The sequence below is a fragment of the Amblyraja radiata genome, chromosome 32 (assembly GCF_010909765.2).
Source record: "Amblyraja radiata isolate CabotCenter1 chromosome 32, sAmbRad1.1.pri, whole genome shotgun sequence".
NCBI lineage: Eukaryota > Metazoa > Chordata > Chondrichthyes > Rajiformes > Rajidae > Amblyraja > Amblyraja radiata.
Genome location: NC_045987.1, coordinates 27,566,213 through 27,584,159, shown reverse-complemented (window position 1 = coordinate 27,584,159; position 17,947 = coordinate 27,566,213). Strand labels below are relative to the sequence as shown.

Genomic DNA, 17,947 nt, shown 5'->3' with positions numbered 1-17,947 from the left:
GCTCCTCTCCCCCATAAGCACGCAATATGGAGCGATCAGCAGTTAACAGCTCATTAGTCCTTATCTTCCTGAACAGGGATGTTGACATAACATTCACCTTCGCCCCCGTGTCGAGCTTAGCAGTGAGGGACTTGTTGTTGACAGTGACAAGCACAGAAGGATCGGGGAGGCGAGATTGATTATGAAGGAGAGAATAAACACAGGCATCTCCCATGGAAATACTGGGCTCAGAGTCGAGGGCAGTGTCGACAGAAGACTGGGAACCAAATTCGTTATCAACTTGTTGAAGGTTGTTTAAAACTTGTCTGGGAGCTGGAGGAACATTCCCACGGGAGCGACAGGCAGCTGAGAAATGGTTCATCTTCTTACAGAAATTACAAGCTTTCCCAAATGCTGGGCACTGCGACTGCATAGAGTGGACATAGTTGCAGTTGGGGCACTTCTTGATAAGCGGGACCCGAGCGGCATAAGTCAGCCGCGGTGCAGGGCGAACGTTGTCTTGCTTGCGATGGGGCATGGCAACACCAGTCAGATTAATAGCCCGATTATCAGATCCCCTCTGCCCATGTGGCGGGTCAATCACCTCAGCTATACGGCATGCATGCATAGCCTCAGTCAGGGTGAGATCCGGTCTTCGCAGCAGCTCTGCTCGTAGCTTCTGATCTAGCATGCTGGTGACCAAAATATCTCTGGTGAGCTGATCACGCATGTTCTCGAAACGGCACCGCTGAGCAAGGTAGCGCAGGTCAGCGATAAAACATTCAACAGGTTCAATCAGGCTGCTGTTTCCTTGTAAAGAATCTAGCCCGCTCCAATATACGGTTGGAGGGCAAGTCACAAATCTCCGCAAACATGCGTAAGAGACATACCGGGTCGTTGGCAGATTCTGCCGGCTCGACGACCTGGTCGTTGTCATCCAGCACCGCTGGATTGTAAGTGAAAGTCTGAGCACACTTCATAGCATCGGGACCGGCAAGGTTCAGCAGGAGTGAGGCTTTGGCCGCATCAGGGTCGTTTCGGTGCACGATGTTGATGAAGTGGTTGTAGTCCATCACGAAAGTAGCCCATCGCTCCGCAATGTCAGCGTCAAAGACAAGGGGAGAGGGCTTGCGGCACGAGAATGCCATGGTAAATGGCGAATTAAACACTAGTAAAACTGGGAGCAAATAAAACCCGATAAACAGGAGGCGTGCGTTTAACTTACTGACACCATGTAAAGGAATTAAGTCTGACACACTGTAACTTTACTGAGTCTTTAATAAAAGCACATGTCAAACACGTCCCAGTACTGACTGCATCTAGTCTTCAGGCGTACTGGAACCAAGGGATGAGCAAGGGGAAGATATCACAGTTATACTGAGATGACTGGGCGTGGTTAGTGGTATTGAGGTAGCTACATTATAGGTTGCATGCATAAACCATCTACAGAGGCTATGACCTCTAGTCCTAGACTCTCCCACTAGTTGAAACACCCACTAGTCAATAATGTAAATTTCAGCATAGAATAGTTTGTGAAAACTGACCTCCTCTCCCCCTACCAACCCTCACGGTCCCTCAGATCCTCATCAGCCGGTCTCCTCTCCATCCACAAGTCCAACCTCCGCAGTTTTGGGGACAGAGCCTTCTCCAGGGCAGCTCCCAGGCTCTGGAACTCCCTCCCCCAACTGATCCGCAATTCCGTGTCCCTCACCATCTTCCAGTCCCGCCTCAAGACCCATCTCTTCACCTCTGCCTATCCTTAGCCCCACGTCCCCCTCCCTTTTCATCTGTGCTTGAATTGCCTCATATTGTGTTTTGAATTGAATTCTGTATTTAATTTGTGTACTAGTCATGTCTCTACTATTTATTTCATTCAGCTTACATGTTTTTCCTCTACTTGCTAAATTTTTGTAAGGTGTCCTTGAGACTCTTGAAAGGCGCCCATAAATAAAATTTATTATTATTATTATTATTAATAGCAATATTCTTTGAATCTTATGGCTGAAGATCTTGTTATCTATGCAATTTTCATAAACAGCATTAAGGTGACCTTGTATTTGTAATCATGAAGTTGTAATCATGTATCGTCTTTTCACTGACTGGTAGCATGCTACAAAAGCTTTTCATTGCACCTCAGCACACATGACAATAAACTAAACTCAAATCGCAAAGTTGCTTTACTGCCAATAAGAAATAGGAAATGAATTTAAGCCCCTTACATTCTTGTCATGTTCCACATTGTTGGTATGAAGGTATAACAAGTAACTAAGAAATCTAACTGAATGCTATTGTTTATTGTGAGGAAAATTGAATGTAAAGGTGGGAAGTCATGCTTCAATCTTGAAGAGCACTGGTGAAACTATATTTAAAGTATTTGTCTCCAAATATAAGGGCCCAAATATGGAAGCAGTTCCAAAAAAAGATTACTTGGCTGATGCAGGAAAAATGTTCCCAATGTTGGGGGAGTCCAGAATCAAGGGCCATTGTCTAAGAATAAAGGGGTGGCCTTTAAAACTGAGGTGAGAAAAAACTTTTTCACCCAGAGAGTTGTGAATTTGTGGAATTCTCTTGCCACAGAAGGCAGTGGAGGCCAATTCACTGGATGAATTTAAAAGAGAGTTATATAGAGCTCTAGGGGCTAGCGGAATCAAGGGGTGTCTGTATGGGGAGAAGGCAGGCACGGGTTGCTTATTGCGGATGATCAGCCATGATCACAAGAGAGTTGAGTCTGTGGAATTCTCTGCCTCAGAGGGTGGTGGAGGCCGGTTCTCTGGATACTTTCAAGAGAGAGCTAGATAGGGCTCTTAAAGATAGCGGAGTCAGGGGATATGGAGAGAAGGCAGGAACGAGGTATTGATTGGGGATGATCGGCCATGATCACATTGAATGGCGGTACTGGCTCGAAGGGTTGAATGGCCTACTCCTGCACCTATTGTCTATAATGAATGGCGGTGCTGGCTCGAAGGGCCAAATGGCCTCCTCCTGCAGCTATTTTCTATGCTTCTATGTTTCCAATAAGGTTGTCATAGTAGGGGATTTTAACTTTCCCAATATTGACTGGGAACGTAATAGTGCAAAAGGTTTAGATGGGGCAGAATTTGTCAAATGTGTTGAGGAACATTTCCTCAGGCATGATTTATTAGAGAATTGGGAGGGGCAACTGGATGAAGTGTTCGTGGATGAACCTTCTGGGACCAGTGACCACTGTTCTGTTATGGATAGAGACCGGACGGGCAGGGAGGGTATTAGACAGGAACTCGCTCAGATTGTTTTGAACTGGATGTGTGAAGGAAAAGGAATGCCTGGAACGTGGGATGTTTTAACATTGTGCTGACAAGAGTCCAGGACCTGCACTTCCCCGTTAGAGTGAAGGACAAAGCAGGTAGGCGTGAGGATGCTTGGATGACAAGAGAAATTGAGGCTCTGGTCAAGAATAAGAAGGAGGCATGAGGCAGGCATAGGCAGCTGGGATCAAGTGTATCCCTGGAGGAGTTTTGGGAAGTGAGGAGCAAGCTAAAAAAGGAAATCACGAGGGCACAAAGGGGACAGGAAATACCTCTGGCAGATGATATTAAGGATTATTCCAAGGGAGTTTATCCCAGGTACATTAAGGGAAAAGGGATAACCAGCAAGAGACTGGAGCCCCTCACAAATCAAAGCGGTCAACTCTGTTTGGAGCCACAGGAGATGGACAAGGTCCTTATTGAGTATTTCTCCTCTGTATTTACTGTGGAAAAAAACATGAGGCCTCGGGAACTTGGGGCAGTCAATGGAAGTGTTTTCAGAGCAATCGGTATTACAGTCGAGGAGGTGCTGAATGTCCTAACATGTAGGAAGGTAGACAAACCTCCAGGCCTGATCATATATATCCGAGGACACTCTGTGAAGCTAGAGAGAAAATTGCAGGTACCCTGGCTGAGATTTACAAGCCATCATCAAGTACGGGTGAGGTGACACAAGTCTGGAGGGGAGCAAATGTTGTGCCTCTATTTAACAAGGGCTGCAGGGAGAAACATGGGAACTACAAGCCCATGAGTCTAACATCTGTGGTCAGAAAGTTACTAGAGAGTATTCTGAAGGACAAGATATAAATGCCTTTAGATGGACTGGGGCTGAGTATGGATAATTAGCATGGATTTGATCGTGGGATATCATCTCACAAATCTGATTTAAATTTTTTTGAAGGTTGGTGAGGGCAGAGCTGTATACGTTGTATACAGGGATTTCAGCAAGGTATTTGACAAGATTCCGCATGGTAGGCTGCTCTGAAACGTTAGATCACATGGGATCCAAGGGGATATAGTTGAATGGATAGAAAATTAACTTCATGGAAGGAAGCAAAGGGTGATGGTGGAAGGTTGTTTTCCTGTGACTAATGGTGTGCCTCAGGGTTTGGTGCTGTGCCCGTTACTGTTTATCATCTATATCAGTGGTTTGGTTGAGAACATACAAGAACATACATGATCAGTAAGTTTGCAGATGACACTAAAGTGGGTGGTATTATAGATAGCGAAGATGGTTGTTAAAAGTTGTAGCAGGATCTTGATTGGTTGGGCAGGAGGGCTGAGGAATGGTTCATGGAATTTAATACAGATAAGTGCAATGTGTTACATTTTGGGAAGTCAAACCAGGGCAGGACCTAGAGTGAATGACAGGGCTCTGGGGAGAGGGATCGAGGAGTGCAGATACATAGTTCATTGAAAGTTGTGTCACAGGTAGATAGGGTGGTCAAGAAGGTTTTAGGCACATTGGCCATCATCAGTCAGAGTATTGAGTATAGAAGTTGAAAGGTCATATTATGGTTGTACCAGTCACTGGTGAGGCCACATTTAGAGTATTGTGTTCAGTTTTGGTCACCCTGTTACATGAAATATGTTATTAAGCTGTAAAGGGTGAAGAGAAGATATATTAGGATGTTGCCAGGACTCGAGGCCCTGAGCTGTGGGGTGAGATTGAGCAGGCTATGTGAAGTCAAAGTTACAATATATCAGCCATAATGATATTGAGAATGGTGCAGCAGGTTCAAGGAGTCAACTAGGCTACTACTGCACCTGATGAGAATGTTTTAGTGTAGGAACGAACTGCAGCTGCTGGATTAAACCGAAAACAGATGCAAAAACCTGAAGTAACTCAGCGGGTCAGACAACATCTCTGGAGAAAAGGAATAGGGTCGAGACATTTCGGGTCGAGACCCTTCTTCAGATTGTTTTATCGTAAAAATGAGGGTGTAGGGGCTTGGAAAGTGGAATACATTAAAGAGACGAAGCTCGTGTGAGGTATCTCGGACATAACTTGGGAAGATTGAACCGGGGGGGGGGGGGGGGGGGGGGGGGGGGGGGGGGGGGGGGGGAGGGGGGGATAGGATGGAATCGAGGTATGTGGAAATGATTTCAGTGGGACAGGAGCAGGCAGAAACAATGGGTCTGCCAGGGCAGTTGTGTTTATGGATTTTAAGTAGAAGTAAAACCGGGCCGCGCAGGGCTGGGAAACGATAAGGTTGGAGGCTGTGGAGAATTCTAAAGAAGGGTCTGGTCCCGAAACATCACCTATTCCTTTTCTCCAGAGATGCTGTCTGACCCGCTGAGTTACTCCAGCTTTTTGAGAATGTTTTTATGTTATACCTGTATTACTAACAATATACATGTAATGGCAGTTGAAGCGTTAACTTTTGATTTGTACGTGAGAATAATAATGGCAGAGCTATATTCATTCAATTGTAATAGAAAATATTCCAATATCCCAATAATTAATTGAGCGTTGTTTTATTTCAAGGTTTGTGTGCAATTGAGTACAGAAGAGGGAACATGCTTATTTAAAGGCTCTCGTACAAGTGCTGAAGGAAGGCAGACGACTACTTGCGAAAAGAAAATCTTGCATGGTTTCTCCGCACACCCATTCACATTCACTATACTTCCTCTGAAAATAGGTGTCCACAACATCAATTTCACACTGAACGCTGAATCTGCCCTGAGTGAAATTACAGTCCGCAAATTGCGTGTGGTGGTATGTAATTACTTTTCTTTTTATTATTCGTGCATGTTATAAACAACAAACTATCTATCTATCTATCTATCTATCTATCTATCTATCTATCTATCTATCTATCTATCTATCTATCTATCTATCTATCTATCTATCTATCTATCTATCTATCTATCTATCTATCTATCTATCTATCAAAACTTTGTGTGTGTGTGTGTGTGTGTGTGTGTGTGGGTGTATGTCAGATTCCATTTTCAGATATTTTTTCAGATTAGATTTTTGGCCTTTGATTCCTTGATCCGCCAAAACCACACGCTGAAACTCCGTGATTTTTTCCATTTCGCTAGCGATTTCACTTTTACATTCGCTAATCCACTCCTCATTACATTTAGACATTGTTATGTGCACATTTTTAAATAAAATCCCTCCCCCCCACCCCCCCCCCCCCCCCACTCACTCATTTTAAAATCTAAACGGGACACGAGCTGCTAACGTCACAATGCCACATGCCGACCAATCCCACCTGCCTCCAGGCCCCGCACCCCCGCCGCTGTGGATTAAAGGCGCAGTGAGATCGAGAGCCGTCGAAGATCGACGACACACGCTCCTCCACCCGAACTCCAGAGTCTTCACTGTGTGCCCCTCTCTGTGTGCCCCTCTCTGTGCCTCGGTGTCCCCATGCCCGCCCTCCCCCTCCCTCTCTCTCTCCACCTTCCTCTCCTCTACCCCCTTCCCTCCCCTAAACCCGCTTCCCCCTCTCCTCTACCCCTCCCCTACCCCCTTCCCTCCACCCCCACCTCTCCCCCTCCCTTCCCCCCACCTCTCCCCCTCCTTTACCCCCACCTCTCCCCCTGCCTTCCCCCCACCAGTCCCCCTCCCTTCACACCCCATCTCACCCCTTCCCCACCCCCCCAGCCCCCCTCTCCCCTCTCTCTCCTCCCCTCTCTCTCCTCCCATCTCTCTCTCCCCTCCTCCCCCACCCTCCCACCCTCCCTCTCCTCATCCCCTCCTCCACCCCCCCCCTCTCCCCCTGTCACTTGCCCTTCTGTCTCTGCCTCTCTCACACTCTCTCCCCATTCTCTCTCTGCCTTCACTCTCTACCCCCCTCTTCCTCTCTAGACGTGCCTGCGAGTTGGGGGCTATGCGTCAGTTGATAGGGTGGTAATGGGGTAAAAGGATCTAATTAATATAATATCAAGGGGGTAGTTAGTGTGGGGGTGGTTAGTGTGTGTGACGCCGCAAGCCGTACCCCTCCCCCTCCCTACACCCCCCCCCCCCCCCCCCCCCGCGCGTTGGGGGAACAGACCCAACGGGTCTGCACTTGGTCTAGTATACTTTTAAAACTCTGTGTGTGTGTGTGTGTGTGTATGTTATTTTGTGGCATTTTGCCTTTGAATTTTGGCTTTGATTCGTTTGCAAAAAATGGACGTAAAAACGACGAGATTTTTACCATTTTGCTAGCGATTTTACTTTTACATTTGCTGATCCACTCCTCATTAAATTTAGTCATTTTTCTGTACACATTTTTAATAAAATCCTTCACCCACCCCCCCTCCCCCCCACTCACTCATGTTTTTGCCTCAGGCGGGGCACCTACTCATCGCATGCCCCGCGCGACCATAACGGCCGCCGCCGCCCAGCTCTCCTACAAAAACGCCGAGATTTTTTCCATTTCGTTAGCAATTTTACTTCCTCCACTCCCCCCCCCACCCCGGCCCGACTCTGTCATGCTGGTCGAAGCCAAATATTGCCTGGTCCCCCCCGCTGCTTTTCGCCGTCCCCGCAGGCTTGCACTGTCCGAAAGTCCTGCTCGTCAACGGATAGGGTGGTCGGCCCGCAGGCGCATTGAGGGCGTACGCAGCGTCTCGACGGGCATACACAGCGTCTTGACATCGTACGCAGCGTCTTGACGTCCTACGCAGCGTCTTGACGTCGTACGCAGCGTCTTGATGTCGTAAGCAGCGTCTTGACGGTATACGCCTAGCGCGTGCCATTGCGCGCCGTCTTGACGGCGTACGCGTAACATGTGGCGTTGCGCGATGACGTCAGGCCGCCCCCTCCCCTTGCAACCGCGCTTTGCGGGAACAGACCCAACAGGTCTGCACTTGCTCTAGTATACTTTTAAAACTGTGGGTGTGTGGGTGTACGGCGTTTTGCATTTGATTTGTTACTCTGCGCAAACCAGATGTATAAACACTGATATTTTTACCATTTCGCTACCGATTTTATTTTTAATCATCCACTCCTTGGTCAATTATTTCGCCAGATTTTGAGTAAAATTGATCACAAAACTCAAACAAAACTCAATTTTTAAGATCTGAACGGCTCTTACCAGCTCTGACGTCACAATGCCCACATGACGCCCAATCCGCTTCTCTCTCTCTTCATTTGGCAGCCCGGCTCTCCTTCACTCCCCCCCCCCGCTCAAAGTACGCTCGCGCCACGCCTCCCGCAGCTCCCACGCCCGCCCACCCGCTCCGAGCCTCGTGACCAAACGTGGTCGCTTGAGGCGTACGGCTGCGCGGGGCCTGTCCCAATTCGAAGAGCAGAGGCGTATGGTCCCGACATCATACTCACCAATCAGCTGGGTGGGAGGCGAGCCGACTGAATTTGGACGTCGCACGGCGTCGGGCGGTGACGTCATCACGCTACGACACGCCTGGTGGTGACATCATCGCACAACGCCATGCGCTAGGTGTACGACATCAAGATGCTGCGTACGCCCGTCAAGACGCTGCGTAGGCCTTCAATGCGCCTGCGGGCCGACAGGCCGTTGGCGCGTGGGATTTTCGGACAGTGCAAGATGTCCCCCCTTCCTGTCCCCCCCCCTGTCCTCCCCCTCTCTGTCCTCCCCCTCTCTGTCCCCCCCTCCCTGTTCCCCCTCCCTGTCACCCCTCCCTCTCTCCCCTCCCTCTCTCCTCCCCCCTCCTCCCTCCCCTCCCTCTCCCCTCCCCCTCCCTTCCCACCCCTCCCTCACTCTCCCCCCTTCCTCCCTCTCCCCCTCCCTCTCACCCCTCCCTCTCCCCCTCCCTCTCCCTAACCCCTCTCCCCCCCTCCCTCTAGCCCCCCTGCCTCTCTCTCCCCCTCCCTCTCCCCCCCTTCTCTCTCTGCCCTCACTCTCTACCTGCCCTCACTACGCGCCTGCAGGTTTGGGGCTATGTGTCAGTAGTTAGGCCGATTATGGGGTAAAAGGAGCAAATTAATAATATAAATATATTAACAAGGGGGGTAGTTAGCGTATGTGCGGGGGGGTAGTTAGTGTGTGTGGGGGGGTGGTTAATGTGTGTGACGCCGCATGCCGCCCTCCCCCCCCCCTCCAACCGCACGTTGGGGGAACAGTCCCAATGGGTTTGCACTTGGTCTAGTCTATCTATATATTAAAACTGTGTGTGTGTGTGTGTGTGTGTGTGTTTCTGCCTGTCTTGTGGGTGCCAGATTCGGCCTTTGATTCCATGCTACGCCAGCACTCCGCCATTAAACTCCGTCATTTTTTCAATGTCGCTAGCTCATTCATTTTTACATCCGATTTTGCACTCCTCAAAACATTTTTTCTTTTTATGTACCCATTTTTTAATATAATAATACACCCCCCCACCCCCCACTCACTCATTTTGTCACCTCCTGCTGGCCAGCGACCATAACGGCTGCTGACGCCCGCCTTGCTCCAAAGACGCCAACATTTTGTTGAGGACGCTGATGTTGTTTGGTTGACGCGTGCTCCGCAGCCCGATCGCTTGCTCCTCTCCCCCTCCTCCTAATCTACACACCCCTTCTTCTCTCCCCCCCCCCCCCCCCCCCCCCCCCCACTCGGGGCCTGAATCCTGCAGGCTGGAGCCTCCCCACCCCTCCTGCTGCCAGTCGCGTCGATTGCAAGGCCTTTGAATAAAACACGCTGTCACTAGAGAGCGAGTCATTATTGCGTTCAAAAACCAACCCTCACCTCTGACGACGCGCACCCGCACCCCTCAAATTCTCCCCACGCTCCCTCTCCCCCCTTCTCTCCCCCCGTACTCTCTCCCCTACTCCCACCCTTCCACTCCCCCTCACCCCCCTCCTCTCCCATCACTTCCCCCTCTCTCTCCACCCACGCCCCCTCTCCTCCTCTGCACCTCTCTCCCCCCTACCCCCTCCACCTCCCTCCCCATTCTTCCCCCCTTTCTCCCCTCTCTCCCCCCTTTCTCCCTTCTCCCCCCCCCCCCCCCCCCTTCTCTCGATCGGCTAGCACATCCTCGCTCGGCTCCGGAGCAGAGCCTGGAGCTGGAGTGAGCGCCAAACCCGGGGTTTGGGATAGGGCCGTGACCGGGGCCAAAAAGAAGCCTCCCCATGCCCGCCAGCAGTCTCTCTGTCTCTGCCCTCTCTCTGACTCTGCCCTATCTGTCTCTGTCTCTCTCTCTGTCTCTCTCTCTCTCTCTCTCTCTGTCTCTCTCTCAATTCAGTTTCAATTCAATTTAAAAACTTTATTGACATGATAAAAAAACATTATTATATTGCCAAAGTATAAAACATGACATACATATTAAAAATGCATAAGTAAAAATACAAGTATACAGTGCATGGATAGATATGTCCCTGTACATAAACTCGCAATAGGCCTATAGCCCTTTATTGATTGCTACACGTTCTTGCAGCTGTCAGCAGTACAACACAATAGCAAGTTTAGCAATTCAATATTAATTTCTTAGTGTTAGCTAATGTCAATTAGTGTGTGTGTACATATGTGCATGTTGGTCATTCAATTTCTCTCAGGTTATGGCATGCTTACGTATTGTGCACCAAGATGTGCCGTATTTCCTTCGCCAAGGATTGTTCTTAGTTTTGATGTATCATCTAGTTCTTTAAAATCAGGGGTTGCCACACTGAGTTTGTCAAAATATGCTTTCCTTGTTTTGTCAATTTTTTTGCATTTTAGGAGGAAGTGCACCTCTGTTTCAACCTCCTCTGTCAAACAGTGGCCGCATATTCTGTTTTCTCTTGGTTGCCAGAATCTCTTCTGTCTTCCTTTTTCAACTGCCAAATAGTGGTCACTTAACCTGTATTTGGTGAGGGTCTGTCTCTGCTTTATGTCTCTGACAGTTGAGAGATAGTCTGCCAATTTCTAATCTCTTTTTAGGGCACGGTAACATTCTAATCTGCTTTGGCTTTTGGTTTCTTTATCCCAATGTTCCAAGTACGTTTCTTTACATTGTTTGATAATTTGGTTCACTCTAACTGGTGATTGGGGGTCAGTATTGATCTGAGGCCGGTCAGGGTTTAACTGGATAGGGTTTAACTGAATAGGGGTAGTTAGTCTCAGTACCAACTGACACAGGGAACTCTTTTCTGGGTTCCCCTCTTGTGTTTGAAGGGCTTTAAACTGGAGGGTATCCAGGGGGCTAGATTTAAGGTGATTCCAAAAATGTAGTGCTCTTTTCTGGATATTTATTATCAGTGGGTATCTGCCTAATTAGGCCCTACATGCGTTTGTTGGCGTTTTCCTTTGCCTAGAGCCTGGATTGACACCTGGAAGTATGATGTTGTGGCGATCAGTGAAACATGGTTGCAGGAGGGCTGTGATTGGAAACTAAATATTCCAGGATTTCATTGCTTCAGGTGTGATAGAATTGGAGGGGCAAGAGGTGGAGGTGTTGCATTGCTTATCAGGGAAGATATTACAGCAGTGCTTTGGCAGGATAGATTAGAGGGCTCGTCTAGGGAGGCTATTTGGGTGGAACTGAGAAATGGGAAAGGGGTAGCAACACTTATAGGGGTGTATTATAGACCGCCAAATGGGGAGCGAGAATTGGAAGAGCAAATATGTAAGGAGATTGCAGATATTAGTAGTAAGCACAAGGTAGTGATTGTGGGAGATTTCAATTTTCCACACATAGACTGGGAAACACATTCTGTAAATGGGCTGGATGGGTTGGAGTTTGTAAAATGTGTGCAGGATAGTTTTTTGCAACAATACATAGAAGTACCTACTAGAGAAGGGGCGGTACTGGACCTCCTGTTAGGAAATGAGATGGGTCAGGTGGCAGAGGTATGCGTTGGGGAACAGTTCGGGTCCAGTGATCACAATACCATTAGTTTCAATATAATTATGGAGAGGGACAAAACTGGACCTAGGGTTGAGATTTTTGATTGGAGAAAGGCTAACTTTGAGGAGATGCGAAAGGATTTAAAAGGAGTAAATTGGGACAGTTTGTTTTATGGGAAAGATGTGGAAGAGAAATGGAGTACATTTAAAGGTGAAATTTTAAGAGTACAGAATCTTTATGTCCCTGTTCGGTTGAAAGGAAATCGTAAAAATTGTAAAGAGCCATGGTTTTCAAGGGAAATTGGACACTTGGTTCGGAAAAAGAGGGAGATCTACAATAGTTATAGGCAGCATGGAGTAAATGAGGTGCTTGAGGAGTATAAAGAATGTAAAAAGAATCTTAAGAAAGAAATTAGAAAAGCTAAAAGAAGATATGAGGTTGCTTTGGCAAGTAAGGTAAAAGTAAATCCGAAGGGTTTCTACCGCTATATTAATAGCAAAAGGATAACGAGGGATAAAATTGGTCCATTAGAGAGTCAGAGTGGCCAACTATCTGCAGAGCCAAAAGAGATGGGGGAGATATTGAACAGTTTCTTTTCCTCGGTATTCACCAAGGAGAAGGATATTGAATTATGTGAGGTAAGGGAAACAAGTAGAGTAGCTATGGAAACTATGAGGATCAAAGAAGAGGAAGTACTGACACCTTTGAGAAATATAAAAGTGGATAAGTCTCCAGGTCCGGACAGGATATTCCCTAGGACATTGAGGGAAGTTAGTGTAGAAATAGCAGGGGCTATGGCAGAAACATTTCAAATGTCATTAGAAACGGGAATAGTGCCGGAGGATTGGCGTACTGCGCATGTTGTTCCATTGTTTAAAAAGGGGTCTAAGAGTAAACCTAGCAATTATAGACCTGTTAGTTTGACGTCAGTGGTGGGCAAATTAATGGAAAGAATACTTAGAGATAATATATATAAGCATCTGGATAAACAGGGTCTGATTAGGAACAGTCAACATGGATTTGTGCCTGGAAGGTCATGTTTAACTAATCTTCTTGAATTTTTTGAAGAGGTTACTCGGAAAATTGATGAGGGTAAAGCAGTGGATGTTGTGTATATGGACTTCAGTAAGGCCTTTGACAAGGTTCCTCATGGAAGGTTGGTTAAGAAGGTTCAATGGTTGGGTATTAATGGTGGAGTAGCAAGATGGATTCAACAGTGGCTGAATGGGAGATGCCAGAGAGTAATGGTGGATGGTTGTTTGTCAGGTTGGAGGCCAGTGACGAGTGGGGTGCCACAGGGATCTGTGTTGGGTCCACTGTTGTTTGTCATGTACATCAATGATCTGGACGATGGTGTGGTAAATTGGATTAGTAAGTATGCAGATGATACTAAGATAGGTGGGGTTGCGTGTAATGAAGTAGAGTTTCAAAGTCTACAGAGAGATTTATGCCAGTTGGAAGAGTGGGCTGAAAGATGGCAGATGGAGTTTAATGCTGATAAGTGTGAGGTGCTACATCTTGGCAGGACAAATCAAAATAGGACGTACATGGTAAATGGTAGGGAATTGAAGAATGTAGGTGAACAGAGGGATCTGGGAATAACTGTGCACAGTTCCATGAAAGTGGAATCTCATGTAGATAGGGTGGTAAAGAAAGCTTTTGGTGTGCTGGCCTTTATAAATCAGAGCATTGAGTATAGAAGTTGGGATGTAATGTTAAAATTGTACAAGGCATTGGTGAGGCCAATTCTGGAGTATGGTGTACAATTTTGGTCGCCTAATTATAGGAAGGATGTCAACAAAATAGAGAGAGTACAGAGGCGATTTACTAGAATGTTGCCTGGGTTTCAGCAACTAAGTTACAGAGAAAGGTTGAACAAGTTAGGGCTTTATTCTTTGGAGCGCAGAAGGTTAAGGGGGGACTTGATAGAGGTTTTTAAAATGATGAGAGGGATAGACAGAGTTGACGTGGAAAAGCTTTTCCCACTGAGAGTAGGGAAGATTCAAACAAGGGGACATGACTTGAGAATTAAGGGACTGAAGTTTAGGGGTAACATGAGGGGGAACTTCTTTACTCAGAGAGTGGTAGCTGTGTGGAATGAGCTTCCAGTGAAGGTGGTGGAGGCAGGTTCGTTTTTATCATTTAAAAATAAATTGGATAGTTATATGGATGGGAAAGGAATGGAGGGTTATGGTCTGAGCGCAGGTATATGGGACTAGGGGAGATTATGTGTTCGGCACGGACTAGAGGGGTCGAGATGGCCTGTTTCCGTGCTGTAATTTGTTATATGGTTATATGGTTATATGGTTCCGACAAAATTCCGCATGCAGGGCCTCCGTTGTATGTTTTTCCCATTTACTAGAACTATGGTGACTGAGCGGACCCCATACTTCACTACCATAAAGTGCAATAGGCTGGATTACACTGTCAAATATTTAAAGCCAAATTTTAATTGGAATTTGGATGTTGTAGAATCTTCTTTTTATTGCATACAGAGCTCTTCGAGCTTTCTCTTTTAGTGCATTCACTGCCATATTGAAGCTCCCTGATGCTGAAACAGGTAAGTATAGCTGATAGTGTGTTCGATAACAGTACAATTGAGAGTAAATTTGTATTTATCTTCCTGACATCTGGGTCTTTTCTGAAAAATCATGATGTTGGTTTTCTTTAGATTTACTGCCAGGGCCCAATTTTGGCAGTACTCACCAAGTAGGTCCAACTGTTGCTGCAGTCCCTGTTCTGTGGGGGACAGCAGAACCAGGTCATCCGCATAAAACAGGGATTTTACCTCTCCGTCCAGAAGACAGAGGCCCGGTGCTGTTCTCTGGTCCAACTTTACTGCCAAATCGTTGATATATACATTAAACAGTGTCGGGCTCAGATTGCAGCCTTGCCAGACACCTTTTCTCTGGGCAAAGAGATCAGTGCATTTGTCCCCAATTTTAACGCCACATTTATTATTCAGATACATTGATTTGATAAGGTTTCCTCCTATACCACAGCCGAGGAGTTTGTAATAGAGCCCTTCATGCCAAATAGTCAAATGCTTTCTCAAAGTCAATAAAACAGGCAAATATTTGCCCTTGCCCGTCTGTCTCTGCCCCTCTCTCTCTGTCTCTCCCCATTCTCTCACTGTCTCTCCCCATTCTCTCTCTGTCTCTCCCCATTCTCTCTCTGTCTCTCCCCATTCTCTCTCTGCCCATTCTCTCTCTGCCCTCACTCTCTACCCCCCTCCCTCTCTTAAAATATTAATATAATATCAAGGGGGGGGTAGTTAGCGTGTGTTTGGGGGGTGGTTAGTGCGTGTGACGCCGCATGCCACCCCCCACCCCCCCACCGCAACCGTGCTTTGGAGGAACAGACCCAACGGGGGGTGGTTAGTGTTAGTGTGATGCCGCAGCCCCCCCCCCCCGCAAACGCGCGTTGGGGAAACAGACCCAACGGGTCTGCACTTGGTCTAGTATCTATTAAAACTCTGTGGGTGTGTGTGTGTGTAGATGTGTGTGTGTGTGATTTTGTAAGTGAAACGTATTTTCTCGAAAACCAGACGCAAAAACGCGGAGATTTTTACAATTTCGGTAGGGATTTAACTTACGGTTTCATAAATGCACTCCTCTCAAGATTTGGTCAATTATTTCCCCAGATTAGAGGGAGGGTGGTTAGTGTGTATGTGACAAGGCAGGCTGCTCCCCGAAGTCCATAGAGCTGCCAACAGCTTTCGTACATGAGACGCGCACGCTTCATTTCCAGAGCATTCTGAACGCGTGATGCACGGTTGCATTTCGCTCTCTCTGTCTCTCCCCCATATCTCTCTCCCCCATCTCTCTCTCCCCCATCTCTCTCTCCCCCCTCTCCCTCTCCCTCTCCCTCTCCCTCTCCCTCTCCCTCTCCCTCTCCCTCTCCCTCTCCCTCTCCCTCTCCCTCTCCCTCTCCCTCTCCCTCTCCCTTTCCTCTCCCTCTCCCTCTCCCTCTCCCTCTCCCTCTCCCTCTCCCTCTCCCTCTCCCTCTCCCTCTCCCTCTCCCTCTCCCTCTCCCTCTCCCTCTCCCTCTCCCTCTCCCTCTCCCTCTCCCTCTCCCTCTCCCTCTCCCTCTCCCTCTCCCTCTCCCTCTCCCCTTCCTCTCTGTCTCTCCCCATTCTCTCTCTGCCCTCACTCTCTGCCCCCCCCCCCCCACTCTAGACGCGCCTGCGAGTTGGGGGCTATGCGTCAGTGGATAGGGCGGTTATGGGGTAAAATGAGAAAATAATATTAACATAATATCAAGGGGGGTAGTTTGCGTGTGTGCGGGGGGTAGTTCGTGTGTGTGACGCAGCATGCCCCCTCCTCCCCCACAACCACACTTTGGGGGAACAGACCCAACGGGTCTGCACTTGGTCTAGTGTTCTTTAAAACTTTGGAGCAGAATAAATTAAACCAAAATATGAATCCTGTTTTATAGCACAAATATTATTAATTAAAAATAGAGAATGATCATATTTGTATATGTCCTTGTAAACCTAAAATGATACAGTTGATGGTTCATTGAGTTTATTTTAGCAGCCACCAAGTTGTGCAGAATAGGAATGTTCCAAGCCAATCTGTTATTATAGTTGATTTCTGCTGGGATAACAATGGAACTATAAGTTGGTGTTCCATTAGATAATGATTTCAATCATTAACCATGCTGTAAATTTGTATGTGTGGAATTCTGTGGTCCAAAGCTTGTTTGGATTATAAAGGACATGAATGTTGTTCACTTGGTAAAACTGTGCCAGGATTGTCTGGCAATAGGTGCAAAACTGTATAGAACTGTATAGATCTCACTGCTGTGTTGTAGCCTGACAAATGTGAGAATTAGCAACGCATCAATAAGAAGGGCGGCACAGTGGTGCAGCTGGTAGAGCTGCTGCCTCACAGATCCAGGGACCTGGGTTTCATCCTGACCTTGTGGTGCTGTATGTTTGCACGTTCTCCCTGTGACCGCGTGCTTCGGTTTACTCCCACATCCCCAGAATGTGCTAGTTTGTAGATTCATTGATCTCTGTAAATTGTCCCTAGTGTGTAGGTGAGTGGATGCAAAAGTGGGATAGCATAGATGTAGTGTGATTGGGTGATCGATGGTTGGCATAGACTCAGTGGACTGAAGGACCTGTTTACAAGCTGTAAGTTTCAATTAATCTAAATGGTGTGCTGAAATAGTGATGTCAGTTTCAGTGCATTATTCAGGGAAAACTCTTCTGTAAATCATGCATTGAGAGTGATACGGTGTAGAAACAGGCCCTTCAGCCCAACTTGCCCACACCGGTCAATATGTCCCATCTACACTAGTTCCACCTGCCCGCTTTTGGCCCATATCCCTCTAAACCTATCCTATCCATGTACCTGTCTAAATGTTTCCTAAGCATTGTGATAGTAGCTGCCTCAGCTACCTCCTCCAGCAACTTGTTCCATACACCCACCATCATTTGTGTGAAAAATTACCCCTCCTATTAAATCTCTGCCCCCTCACCTTAAACCTATGTCCTCTGGCTCTTGATTCCCCTACTCTGGGCAAGAGACTCTGTGCTTCTATCTGATCCATTCCTCTCATGATATTGTACACCTCTATAAGATTACCCCTTATCCTCCTGAAAAGAGTCCTAGCCTGCTCAACCTCTCCCTGTAGCTCAGGCCCTCTGGTCCTGGCAACATCCTTTTAGAAGGTTTTGCCTTCCATGTGATGTTCACAACCAATATTAGAGTAAATTGCAGGAGTATTTTAATGCAGATGAAACAGCGTGGCACAATTTCTCATCCAGCATGTCAATAGAGCTTGGAAGGAATTTTTAAGGCAGAGTTTTATACAGAGGGTGTTATAAAGAGACTGACCACTGAATGATTCAGATTTATGTACGGTGGCTCTCTGGATGATCATGAAGTGGAGACTTGAAAATCTTTACTGGCAAAAGCATGTATGTGAAATTCAATGGAGGAAGGAATGAGGATGAGATG

At 47.2% G+C, this 17,947-nt stretch overlaps 1 protein-coding gene across 1 annotated transcript in view; it reads left to right on the top strand.

Annotated features, from left to right (window-relative positions):
* Positions 1–17,947, top strand: part of c5 (complement C5) — a 208,835-nt gene that overhangs the window by 120,708 nt on the left and 70,180 nt on the right. Inside the window, exon 21 of the mRNA XM_033048613.1 lies at positions 5,752–5,982. Coding sequence (XP_032904504.1) covers positions 5,752–5,982 — 231 coding nt within the window. The remainder of the gene's footprint in view (positions 1–5,751; positions 5,983–17,947) is intronic.